The 12,401-nt window shown below is 48.9% G+C and overlaps 1 protein-coding gene across 1 annotated transcript in view; it reads left to right on the top strand.

Annotated features, from left to right (window-relative positions):
- Positions 1–12,401, top strand: part of SLC6A17 (solute carrier family 6 member 17) — a 56,619-nt gene that overhangs the window by 26,868 nt on the left and 17,350 nt on the right. The window contains exon 6 of the mRNA XM_004420700.2: positions 452–562. Coding sequence (XP_004420757.2) covers positions 452–562 — 111 coding nt within the window. The remainder of the gene's footprint in view (positions 1–451; positions 563–12,401) is intronic.

Below are 12,401 nucleotides of genomic sequence, written 5' to 3'. Positions count from 1 at the left end.
TGATGTTTTTGCTTGGGAGCCGTGTCTATAACTTCCTGGATGCCTTCTGTCAAAGGAGCTCTAAGGACAGGGGAGCTCTTAGGGAGTCCACTAGAACCAGGGACAAAAAAGCAGGCATGAGACGTGGAGAAGTGAGGAGGGGAGAGCAAAGGGATCCTCGCCCCCTTGGCAGTGCTCTGGGTGAGGAGACTGCAGGCCCAGCCCCGCCAACCCTTGAAAGGAGGAAACAAGCCCCAGGCACAGCCGCGCTGACTCCAGCTTGTCTGCGCTCCTGCTTCTGCCTTGGCTCAATGCCAGACACGTGGTGGGTTTGGCTGTGTGCCCATGGGTTCCAGGCCCATGCTTTCTGCTGCCATCAGAGGAGGCTCCTGCACCCCAGCTGTGAGCAGGGAGGGGCATGCCAGCTGCAGGAGGGGCTCTGCCCCACCGTGGGTCCCTGTCCTCTCCACAGGTGATGTATTTCAGCTCCCTCTTCCCCTACGTGGTGCTGGCCTGCTTCCTGGTGCGGGGGCTGCTGCTGCGAGGAGCCGTCGATGGCATCCTGCACATGTTCACTCCCAAGGTAAGGGTCTGGGGCTCCCGCACCTGGGGGACACCGACAGCTCCACTGGGCCTGGTCTGCTTCATGCAGTTTAACACTCGCTGAGGACCTGCTGTGTGTTAGGCCTTGTGTCGGGCCCTGGAGGGATGCCCTGGGGAAGGGAGCTCTGCCCTTGAAGTTCCAAGGAGAGGAACGTCACATCAGTTTGGGTGAAATCGGAAGAAGCCTCAGGGAGGAGATGACATCTGAAACGAGCATTAGGGAGCAGCTAGGATTTTAGTGAGCAGCAGGAGGACATTGCGGTCAAAGGGAACCGTGAGCAAGAGAGTGGAAAAGTACAGGGCATGCTGGAGGCAGTGGGGCAAGTCAGGTTTGACTGGGGCATGGGAGTGGGGGCAGAGTGGGTTTCGTTGAATAGATCTGAGACAGCAGGAATGAAGAAGAGGCCTCAGAGGAGAAAGCTCCCCGGGGACCCAGCTTGTACCCAAATCAGGGGAACGAGGTCACTATTGTATTAAAGAGCAGACTATGTGGATAGTGATTTTACCTTCCCAAATCCACATCTTCTCTCATTCAGTCCTCCCAGTAGCCCAGTGAGGGCCAGGGGGGACCACTGTGCAGTTTCACACGGTGCAGCAGGACACAGGCTCCTGAAGGGTATACCCAGGTTTCCTAGCAGGGGTCTTTGCCCACCATGTGGCCTTGCCTCTCTGTTCCCCCTCAGACCACTGGGCACAGCTGGCCTGAGCCAGTCCGCTGAGGAAGAAGAGAATTTCTAATGCAGGTTGGGATGCCCTTCAAGGTGCCCCAAGCAATGTACATTGTAACCCCAGCTGGGCAGGCTGAAGTCCACTCCCAATGCCAGCTGATCACTGAGCCACCAGCAGGGGCCTGGTGACACTCCAGTCCGCGGGCACGGGTCAGAACTCCACTGTCTGAGGCCTGGCACATTGGCCCTGAGTAGCACCATCTTGCGCGTGTGCTCACACACACACACACACACACACACTAACGCTTACAGAGGACGTTCACACAGATGACACAGGGAGAAGAGTCCAGAGCTAGTGGGTTTGAAATCCCCATTCCCTCCTGACTCCCCTGCTCTGCAGCTGTGAGCAGCTCCTGGTGTTTGGGGGATAGCAATGGGCAGGACACATGCCACTCCACGTTCCCCAGACGGGGCATAAATTGGCCCTGGCATTCTGGGATAGAACATCTGAGGTTTCTACATGAGCAACCACAGAGGTCCACTTCATGAACCATGTAGTGAATCTCCTGAGGCACGAGTGTGACCCCCGAGCCACGGGGCTGGCATAGGGTCTTTGTGAACAGGAGATGTCTGATGAAGAAGAAAAAAGTGCAAACCCGGTTTCTTTGGGGGAAAACAGCCATGAGAAGAAAGCCAGCTGTTTTTATGAATTACTTCAGCTGTATTTCTAGAATCATGATCTGTCTAATGCATTCACTTGAGTCTTTCAGTTAGACTTTACTGAACTTTATGAGGAAATTATATACTCTGGAGATGTTCATAAAAGTGGAGATTCACACAGGTCTCCAGATGGGCCCCTTGGCCGTAAGAGAGCCTGGTATGTAACTCCAGAATCAAGTGGACCTGATTCGCAAGATCAGCTACCGGTCCCAGTATGCACGATAATGCTCCCCATTTGATTCAGACGCTCATTCAGTTAAAACGTGTTTTTAACTATGAAATATCTCAGGCATATAAACACACATATATAATAATATAGCAAACATTCTTAAGAAATAAAATATCACAGATGCCATAAAAGTGCCTGTATAGCCCGCCCTGATCCCTTCCTCCCCAAAGATAACCACTATCTTGAATTTGGGATTTATCCTGCTAATACATTTTTAAAAATTTGTACATGTATGTGTATCCATAAACAACATCTAGCATTTGTGCATACTTTTAAACTTGACATAAATGGCATCATATTTTTATGCAACCTTTTGCAACTTGCTTTTAATCAACACTGCTTTTTGAGATTTATCTATCATGATATACGCAGCTCTATTGCATCCATTTTTGCTGCTGCATGGTATTCTGCTGTAGCACTAAACTAGTATTTATTTATTCATTCTCTAGTTGATGATCATTTAAGTTGTTTTCAGTTTTCACCATTGCTAATAATGTTACAATAGACATCGCACAGGTCTTCATAGGCATGAGTTTCTCTAGGGTGTATATGTTTAGGAGTGGAATTACTGTCTGAAAGGGTATGCATATCTTCAGTTTTACTAGATGTTGGCCGAGTTGCTCTCTATTAGCACTCCCACCAGTTGTATATGAGTCTCTGTTGTCCACATTTGTTAGACGGCCATCTTTGCCAGTCACATGGATGCAAAATGGGTGATGTGCACTTTGAACAACAGGGGGATGCTCCTTTCTAAAACCGTTTCCTTGATGTTTAGGAAAGAGTGTGATTCCACTTTAGTGTTTGCAGTGATTAGAGTCTTCATGAGAAAGAAATCAATCCGGAAGGCCCTAGAGGAGCCAGTTCAAGAACCAGCAGGTGTGGCCCCTGGCCCATCTGTTGTGGCTTTTGGTCTGGATAGAGCTTGTGAGGCTCATCTCGAGACCTTGTCCACTGAGCAGTTCTATGGGGCAGCTCCTGCCCTTGACCTTGGAAGGCTGTGTTGAGGAGGGGAGGGAAGGCCAAACTCCTCCATCAAGGATCCCCTTCACAGCCTGTTCCCCTGTTTCTTTGAGGCAAGTAAGGCCAGTAGTGATGGTTGGGATGAGGTTCCTATTTATAAATCTCTCTAAGTCATCTGCAACAAGGGTGGACCCACTCTCAGAAACAATCGTCTGACAGTCCACACATGGCAGACTGCTGTTGCAGAGGATTGGTGAGATATGAGGAACCCTGGAACCATTTCAAGTTCTCGCCCTAGAATGGTGCTATAGAGTGCCAGGGTCATTGCACACAGCTGCCCAGCCTGTGCACTGCTCCATTCATACTGACCACAATGTGAATGACATCCCTGAGGGTCATGCCATTTGGCAGCTGTGGCAGAGTCCAAGAAGATTTTTGGCCAGGGCAAATCAGAATCCACCTCAAAGAAGCATAGGATATGCTGAATGACCTGGAAATTGTTCCCTCCTATAAAGTCTTCCAACATCGGAAATAATCCAAGCTGTAGGACCTGGACTTTTAGTTACTGAATGTGGCAAATGCAATGTGGCCAGGATCCCATGATGACCCACTAGCATCTTTGATGGGACAGTAACTCATATGAATGGCTAATGAATTTCTTGAATTCCTTGGGCACCTTCTCTCGTGATTATTTTCTTTGCGTCCAGTTAAAAAACCCAAGTCAGTATCGGGTACAGTGCAATTAATCATGTGATCTGCTCAACACAAAGTGGTACATTTTTTAACCACCAAAACTTGCAGGGGATGTTTATTAAAATTACAACTGTTCATGTCCTTCAGCCCAGTGATTCCACTTCTAGGTATTTGTCCTACAAATGGACTCACCCACAAGCAGAATGATTTGTGCACAGTATTGGTCATTACAGCACATCTTTTAGTACAAAAGGTTGAAAACAACCCAAATGACCATCATTCATTTATTCCTTCATTCAGCAAAGGTTCACTGAATGTCCATGATGTTCTGAGCGCTGTCGTGGGTACTGGGATCCAGCAGTGAACAAAGAAGACAGAATTCCTGGCCTTCGTGGAGCTTGTGCTTTAGGGGAGGGAGACAGACAACATAAAATAAAGGAGTTGTCAGATGGTGTTGAAAGAAAGATTAGGGGTGGCTTTACCTAGTCTGCTCCATGAGGGCCTCCCTGAGAAGGTGACATTTGAGTGAAGACCTGAAGGAGGTGAGGGGGCAGGCCACGTGGATATTTGGAGGTAGCACGTTCCATCCCAAACAGAGGGAACAATAAATGAAAAGCCCTTGAGATTGGATGGGTCTGGCATATTCAAGTAGGCTAGTGTGGCGGGCAAGGGAGGGGAGAGAGGTAGCACATGTGGTCAAGGGGACAGTGGGGAGCCAGATCATGAGGGTCTTGTAGACCAGGTAAGGACTTTGGTGTTTACTCTGGGTGAAATGGGAGCCATTGGAGAGTTCTGAGCAAAAGAGTGATGTGATCTGACTTCCATCTTCGAAGGATCACTCTGGCTGCCTTAGAGAATCTGAGGGGGCAAGTGCAGAACAGGGAGACTTGCTAGAAGGCTCCATCCAGGTGAATTCATTCAGGTGCTAGAATTCATCCAGGTGAGAGGTGACTGTGGTTGGAGCCCAGGTAATGGCAATGGCAGTGATGAGAAGTGGTCAGATTGAAGATATATTTAAGAAATCAAGTCAACAGGATTTGCTGTTGGATTGGATGTGATGTGTGAGAGAAAGAGAGGGGTCAAGGATGACTCCAAGGCCTTTTGCCTGAGCAACTAGAAGAATAGAGTTGACATTTAGGGAGATGGAGGAAGACAGTGGGAGGAGCAGGTTTGGTGAGGAACACCAAGAGTTCTGCTTTGGACATGGCAGGTCTAAAATGTCTAATAGAAATCCAAGTGGAGATGTTGAGTCGGTGGTTGGATAGATGGAGGTTGGGTGGATGTGTAAATTTGGGAGTCAGAGTATTTAAAGCCGTGGGCTGGTTACAGTCGCCTGGAGAGTGAACATAGACAGTGAAGAGGACTGAGCACTGGGCCCAGCGTTTAGAGCTTGGGGGAGAAATAGCCAATGAGAGAGGAGGGGGCGGGGGGAGAGAGAGAGAGAGAGAGAGAGAGAGAGAGAGAGAGAGAGAGAGAGAGAGATGTCCATCCCAGGAGGCAAAGTGGAGAAAATGCTTTAAGAAGGAGGGAATGGTCAGCCATGTCCAAAGCTGCTGAGAGGTCAGGTGATGAGGACTGAGAAATGACCAAGGCACTTGGCAACAGAGGGGTCACTGGTGACCTGGACAAGAGGTGATTTGGTGGAGTGCTGGGGACAAAGTCTAATGGAATGAGTTCAAGGGAAAAATGGGAGGTGAGGATTTGGAAACAAGTAATAGAGACCACTTATTTTCAGGAGTTTTGCTGTAAAGGGGAGCAGAGGAATGAGAGATGGGGTGGTAACTGGAAAGGGCCGTGGGATCAAGGGTGTTATTTCAGAATTTTATATGATGATAAAAATAATCCGGGGAGCCAACCCAGCGGCATAGTGGTTAAGTTCAGTGCATTTCACTTTGGAGGCCTGGGCTTTGCAGGTTCGGATCCCAGGCGTGGACCTATACCACGCATCAAGCCATGTTGTGGTGGAGACCCACATACAACATAGAGGACGATTGGTACAGATGTTAGCTCAGGGCAAATCTTCCTCTCACACACACAAAAATAGTAATAATCCATCATACACTGCTGGTGGGAATGTAAAATGGTGCAGTTGCTTTGGAAACCAGTCTGGCAGTTCCTCAAAAGGTTAGGTAGAGTTAGCATATGACTCAGCAATTCCACTCCTAGGCACATATCCAAGAGAACTGAAAACATATGTCCCACAAAAACTTGTACATGAGTGTTCATAGCAGCATTATTCATAAGAGCCAAAAAGTAGAAGCAACTCAAATGTCCATCAACTGTTGAGTGGAAAAATAAAAGATAGCATATTTATACAATGGAATAGTATCCGGCCATAAAAAGGAATGAAGTACTGATACATGCTACAACATAGATGAACCTTGAAAACATTAAGCTAAGTGAAAGGAGCCAGACACAAAATATTGTATGATTCCATTTACATGAAATATCCAGATGAGGTGAATCTGTAGAGACAGAAAGTAACTTAGGGTTTTCTTAGGGCCAGGCTTGTGGGGAGGTTGGGGGAGAAATGGGGACTGCCTGTTAATGGGTATGGACTTTCTTTTTTGGGGTGATGAAGATGTTCTAAAATTGATTGTGGTGGTGGCTGCACAACTCTATGATATGCTAAGAACTGCTGAATTGTACACTTAAAAAAATCCGATAAAGGGGGAGATCGATGCTATTGGAGAGGAGGGAACCAAAGTCCTTGAATCAGCAGGAGGCTGGGACCCAGTGCCCAAGCGGAGTCGTCAATCTTAGGAGCACACACTGTCCCCACAGGACAGGAGGATGGGCCAGCCTGTGGGCACAGATGCTGGCAGCTGAGAAGCTGTGGTGAGGAGCTTCTCATTGCGGGAGTTCTCTCCTGATGGTGTCGTCTTTCTCTGTGAAGTAGGAAGCAAGGTCATCAGCTGAGAGTGAGAATAATGGAGGAAGAGTGGGGCCTCAGGAGGAGTGAGCGTGAAGGAATTGTGAAGAGGTGGGGATGTGTGGACGGGAGCAGCACGAAGTCATGCTGGTGGAGGTCAGGGGTGATCTCTGCCAGCATGGCCATAGCTGACCCTTTGCCAGTTCCAAGGCAGTCACTTCTTCATATTTCAACATATCTGAGAGTGGACTGTTTCCCACAATCAGTGAGGTGCTTAAAATAATGGTGTGTGTTACAATGGACTATGTGCCAGGCACCGTCATACATACCTTTATGAACTCGTTTAAACTCATAAGGACCCTGGAGGTAGGTATTACTATCACCGCCGTTTTGCACATGGGGAGACTGAAGCACAGAGAGGTTAAATGACCTGTCCAAGGTCCCACTTGTCCAGGGGCCCAAAGTGTGCATTGTGTGTCTCCTCCAGCTGCGTTGAGCTGCTTGGCGGCAGGCCCAGAGTAGATGGAGGGTTAGAGGAGTTATCAAGCAATGATGATGGAGAGAGGTGGCAGGGGAGCTGAGCGTGTACAGGACCACTGACTAAGCTGGTTAGGAAGGGAAGTTAGGATACAAACGAGGTGAGGGCAGTGAAATGGAGGTAGGTCCCAGTGGGGTGAAAGAATATTTGGAATCAAGATACCAGAGGGAGTGAGCCGGAGAGACGGGGTGCTTTGGAGTGCAGGATCCTTAGCACTGAGATTACAGTTGGAGCACAACTATTAGCTATGACAAAGGCCACAGCATGACCCTAGGAGTCGGGGAGGACAAGAGAGCGGAAGAGGTAACGGGACCAAGAGGCAGACTGTTGGAAGGGACACTGATGCAGCTATTGAAATCACCCAGAATTATGACAGCAGTCATGTTGGAAGGAGAGACGGTGCACAGTGGAATGAGGGGGAGCGACCTGGAGGAACGGGCAGCACCCTGTCCACCTCCAGGCGCAGTGGTACCAAGGGTGTGTCAGAAAACAGCCTGCACCTGAGAGGGCTGTGGGGGAAGCCATGGACTCAGGGCTGAGCCAGGCTCTGCTTGGCTCTTCCCTGCACATCAGGCTCACCTGGGAGCTGTAACAAGGAAAGAATACCAATGCTTGGCCCAGCCTTGATTAATCAGAATCAATCAAGCAGACTAATTAATCAAATCGCTGGGTGTGGTGTTCAGGAGGTAGTCACTCTTGAAAGCTCCCCAAGTGGTTCTAATGTGCAGCCAGGCTGGAGAAGCCTGGAGTCAGAGCAAGAAGGTGAAGGGAACGTCCAGAGAAGGGTTGTGAAGATGGGGGACTTTGCTGATGACAGACCTGACAGACTGTGAGTTCCAAAGCCCCAGTGGAAGGGTGAGGGCAGTCAGGGAGGGGCGGAGGCCTGAGTCAGAGAGGGGACGGAGCTAGCCATCCTGGGATGAAGTCCAGATGAAGAAGGAAGACCCAGGAGTCGTTTACTTTGCAGCAACTGAGGTAAATTTGTCCCTGGGACTGAGGACTAGGCCTGGTGGTCCCTTAGGCAGACTGTGGGGACGAGGCTGTGAATAGGCAGAGGGGTCAGCTTGCCAGGAGCCCTGGAACTCTGTGGGTTCCCAACTCAGCATACTGAGGAAGCCTCGAGGCTGGGGCAAGGGCAGTGGACATCTCTGGTGTGGATAGTAGGGAGAAAGGGGGAGGAATACACACACACACACAGGTGTGTACATAGATTGTGTGTGATATGTATGTATATATATATTGCTGGTGTACACATAAAATATCACTGGAAGGGTGCGAAGGGTATGCAAGAAACTGATATCATGGTTATGTCTAGGGTAGGGGAACTGGGTGTCTGGGATACAGGGGTGAGGAAAAGGAGACTTTACTGTGGAATCTTTGGTGCCTTTTGAGTTTTAAACCCCGTCACCCATAATCATTACTCATAATCAGTCAGGATGAAAGCCACACAGTCTTCCGGGGTGGGGCCCAACGCACCCTGAGCTGTGCGGGGGCTTCAGGCATCTGCCTCTCACTTTGCCACCTCTGGGGTCTAGACGAGCGAGCGGTCCTGACCAGTGAGCCAGACCGGCCACAGAGTCAAGGGTATGCGTTAACCTTGGAGAAGAGAAGTGGGGTCCCTGCAAGCTGTGAAGGCCTGGGTGCAGAGGTTAGTGTGGAACTCTGGCTCCCACAGTCAGGCTAAGGCTGCTGAGCAGGATGACGAGGGCAGCCCCGCCAGTGACCAGGGGGCAGGCTCCAGAGTGGACGATCTGGTTCAGATCCCAGATCATCATCACTCAGCAGTTGGAGGGCAAATTCCTTGGCCTCCCAGGGCCTCTCAGTTTCCTCAGCTGCAAGATGGGGTGAACCATGGTAGCTCCCTCCCAGTGTTGTCATGAGAGCATGCAGGACAGCTCCTGGTGCACAGAGAGCACAGGGTAAGCGTTACCTATTATTATTCTCGTCCCTCATGAAGGTGACACTGTTCTTGGGCGGTAGGAACCCGGCACTCCAGTGCCATCTGGTGTCGCGGCAGCATCTGGCTCTCGCACTGGCAGGTGCCCAGCAGTGCTGAGAAGCAAGGGCGTGCGCTCCTGTCAAGAACCAGGTCAGGCTAGGCGCTCAGCAGCTGCTTGTGCTTTCAAAAAGCATCTTCATGCTGCTGAGTCAAATGCCTTGAAACACCTTGTTCCCTGCGTGAGGAAGTGACTCAGCCATTGTGCCAAGGAAATGGCAGGAAGCTGTTGCTGTTTCAGGGCAGGCACCCCGAGGAGGGTGCAAGCCTCATCTTTGGTGGGGAAAGCCCGTTTCCCACCTCTCCTCCTGCAGTCACACGCTGATGTCTGGAAAGGACGTTGGGCTTCCCAAGGTCTGGCCATGGGTTCATTCTCTGTTGACATTATGATCAGGACCTTGTTGAAATCATGCACCATCACCCCGGAAATCCTGAAAGAGCCTCTTTAAGCTCAAGCAGCAACAGGCATTCAGTACTGAAGGTGCCTGACTTGGTTTACCCCCAGATGAACATTGGGCATCTGGTCATCACCATTTCAAGAGTGCTCCTCCAAGCTGCAGGCTGGAAGGGGGATGCCCAGGGACCACTCTCACAGGGCAGTTTTCTCCTCCGAGGTCAAGCTTTGGCACTCTCAGGTGCTTTCCTGGGGCCCTTGTTAATGTCAGATTTGGATCCATCAATTTGCTTCAAAATAGTCTAGGCATTGAGGGGAAAAGGTGGGGATACAGAGGAAGCAAGATTGGCCATGTGTCAATAATTGTTGAAGCTGGGGGAGGGGTACTTGGGAGTCCACTACACTCTCCTCTCCACTTTTGTACATTTTACAATAAATGTTCCAGAATTTTTTAAAGCAGAAAAAGAACAGCAAGTAGATACAATCTTAACATACAGACAAACAAAAAAAACCCCACAATTTTTGTTTCCCACCAAAATCCCAAAATCGTTGCATGTAAAGGAATCCTACCCTGTCCTCCGAGAAATCCCCCCGCTGTAGGGCCAGCTCTGAGGGTGAGTTTGGGATTACAGTCTCCTCCCGGGGGTAGCTGCCTCCGTTCGTGAAACTTGGCCCTGAACAGTGACCAGGCCCAGGAATTTATCTTCATCTTAGTTCTAGGTTTAGCAAGTGGTGAAAATCCTAATGATGGCGTGTGTTTGGGTCTCACAGATGGTCCAGACCTTTTTGTAAAAACTTTAGTAATGACTGATACAGGTCAAAAAGACAATAATTATTTTTAAAAAAGAAGAAAGAGAAAAGGAAAGGAAGCCAGCATTAAAATAGCCATGTTTTAGAAAGCAGAATTTTAAAGTGCTAAGGATCTTCTTGTCCTAGAAGACCGCATCTTAGCTCAAAAAGGCTCCTACAACTTCACAGCCCCTTGTCTGGTCCTTCCCGCTCAGCTGACCTTGAGGAAACAGGTCAGTCTCTCTCTCTCTCTCTCTCTCTCTCTCTCTCTCTCTCTCTCTCTCTTTCTCTCCCTCTCTCTCTCCCTCTCTCTCTCCCTCTCTCTCTCTCCTCCCGCTCTTCCGTGTGCCAGGCATTGCTCATACAAAGATGAACAGTATGAACAGCAGATGGGCCCACCCCTAAGAAGCACAAAGTGTTGAAAAGAAGACAGACACATACATCTAATGCAGGTATTGACAAGAGCTGTGAGAGGCCAAGGGACCAGCTCTGCCAGACGCAGTTAGGAAAAGCTTCAAAGAGGTGATAATTATGCTGCGGTTTGAGAAATAAATGGGAGTTCACCAGAAAGTGAATAGGAGGAAGGGAATTCCAGGCAGAGGGAACACTTGGGCAAAGGCCAGAGGTATGAGACCATGGTGCTTTTCAAGAGTAGTAAGTCCACTGCATTTAGAGTGTTCAGAACATAGAGTGGAAAAAGATTTTCCATTTGATAGTGGGAAACCATCAAAGATTTTTCAACATGCAAATGACATGACCAGAGCAGTGTCCATCTCAGTCTGCCTCTCTTACAAAATCTTGTGCTTCTTCCTAGTTGGAATTTACCAAAATACCCAGAGCCCTCCCACTAGTCCCGGTTTCTAGCCTGAGGAAAGTGCCAGCTTCCACCTGATTGGTCGAACGGTCATAACTGACATCCGTGAACATCAGTGAATGCCAGGATGCCTTCCAGGCATAAATCATCCCTGCACCCATTTCCGGAACCTTCTGGGAGGATCATTTAAAAAAAAACCACCCAGGAGAGGGGAGGTACAGAAGTCCTTTCCCGGTGGGACAAGGATTATTTTGTTCTCCTTTTTAAATAATCTTCAGATTTCTCTTAGGAGCATGTATAGGCTCCTCTTTCCTTATTCACAATGCCAACATCCAAATAGCCCTGAAAAACAAAAGTTGTTTTTTCTTTCTCCCAGAACTCTTTTGACGGCAAAATGACCTGAACAGATGTGAGGCTATTTATAGTCTTTATTGATTCACTTGTGAATATTTGTATTCTGCTGCAGAAATACTAACATGTTTGATTACAGGGTGCTGCCCCAGACCCCACTGGGGGTGTTGTGTAATTGTCTGCCATAAGCACCCTATTACCTTCCTAAAATACAATTAGAAACAAAAATCTGAATTCCAAAACCAGTCTGGCCCCAGGGTTTTTACATAAGGAAATGTGGGCCTGTCTTACTTTTGTGAAGGAGATGACATTTCAAGCATAGTGGGCTCTCAACAGTGTGGGACAACCCTGCTCCATTTCTCTGGTCATCTCACTCTCCCAGGCTCCACTCCGAACATTTTAAACCATTTAAAGGTGATTCATGGGAAGGTGAAAAGAGAAAACGTTGGGTAAACAAAGAGTTATCTGTACTGGCTCTCTTCCTGGTACAAGCCCTCTTCCTAATGTCAATTACCCTTACAAAGGGGTTACTTCTGCTCTGTTGTCCAAGCTTCTCCAGTGTCTGCAGTTTCTCAAAATAATCAGCTCAAAGTAATCCCTGTGCTGGATAGGCATATTTCGGGGTGGCACATTCTGCTGCCCTTCACCTCCATCTCCTCCCCTCTGCTTCTCAGCTCTTTTTGGTCCTACTTCACTTCTGGTCCAATGGCTCCCTGAATGGCTCTGGCTGAGTCTACCCCGACCTCCTGGCTCTTGACTCCCTAGAGCATCTTTCACTGGCAGCCTGGGTCCCTC

The sequence above is a fragment of the Ceratotherium simum genome, chromosome 2 (genome assembly GCF_057802395.1).
Source record: "Ceratotherium simum simum isolate JZ-2026a chromosome 2, ASM5780239v1, whole genome shotgun sequence".
Taxonomy (NCBI): domain Eukaryota; kingdom Metazoa; phylum Chordata; class Mammalia; order Perissodactyla; family Rhinocerotidae; genus Ceratotherium; species Ceratotherium simum.
Note: the sequence above shows the minus strand (reverse complement) of the source record. Positions and strands in the feature narration are given on the sequence as shown.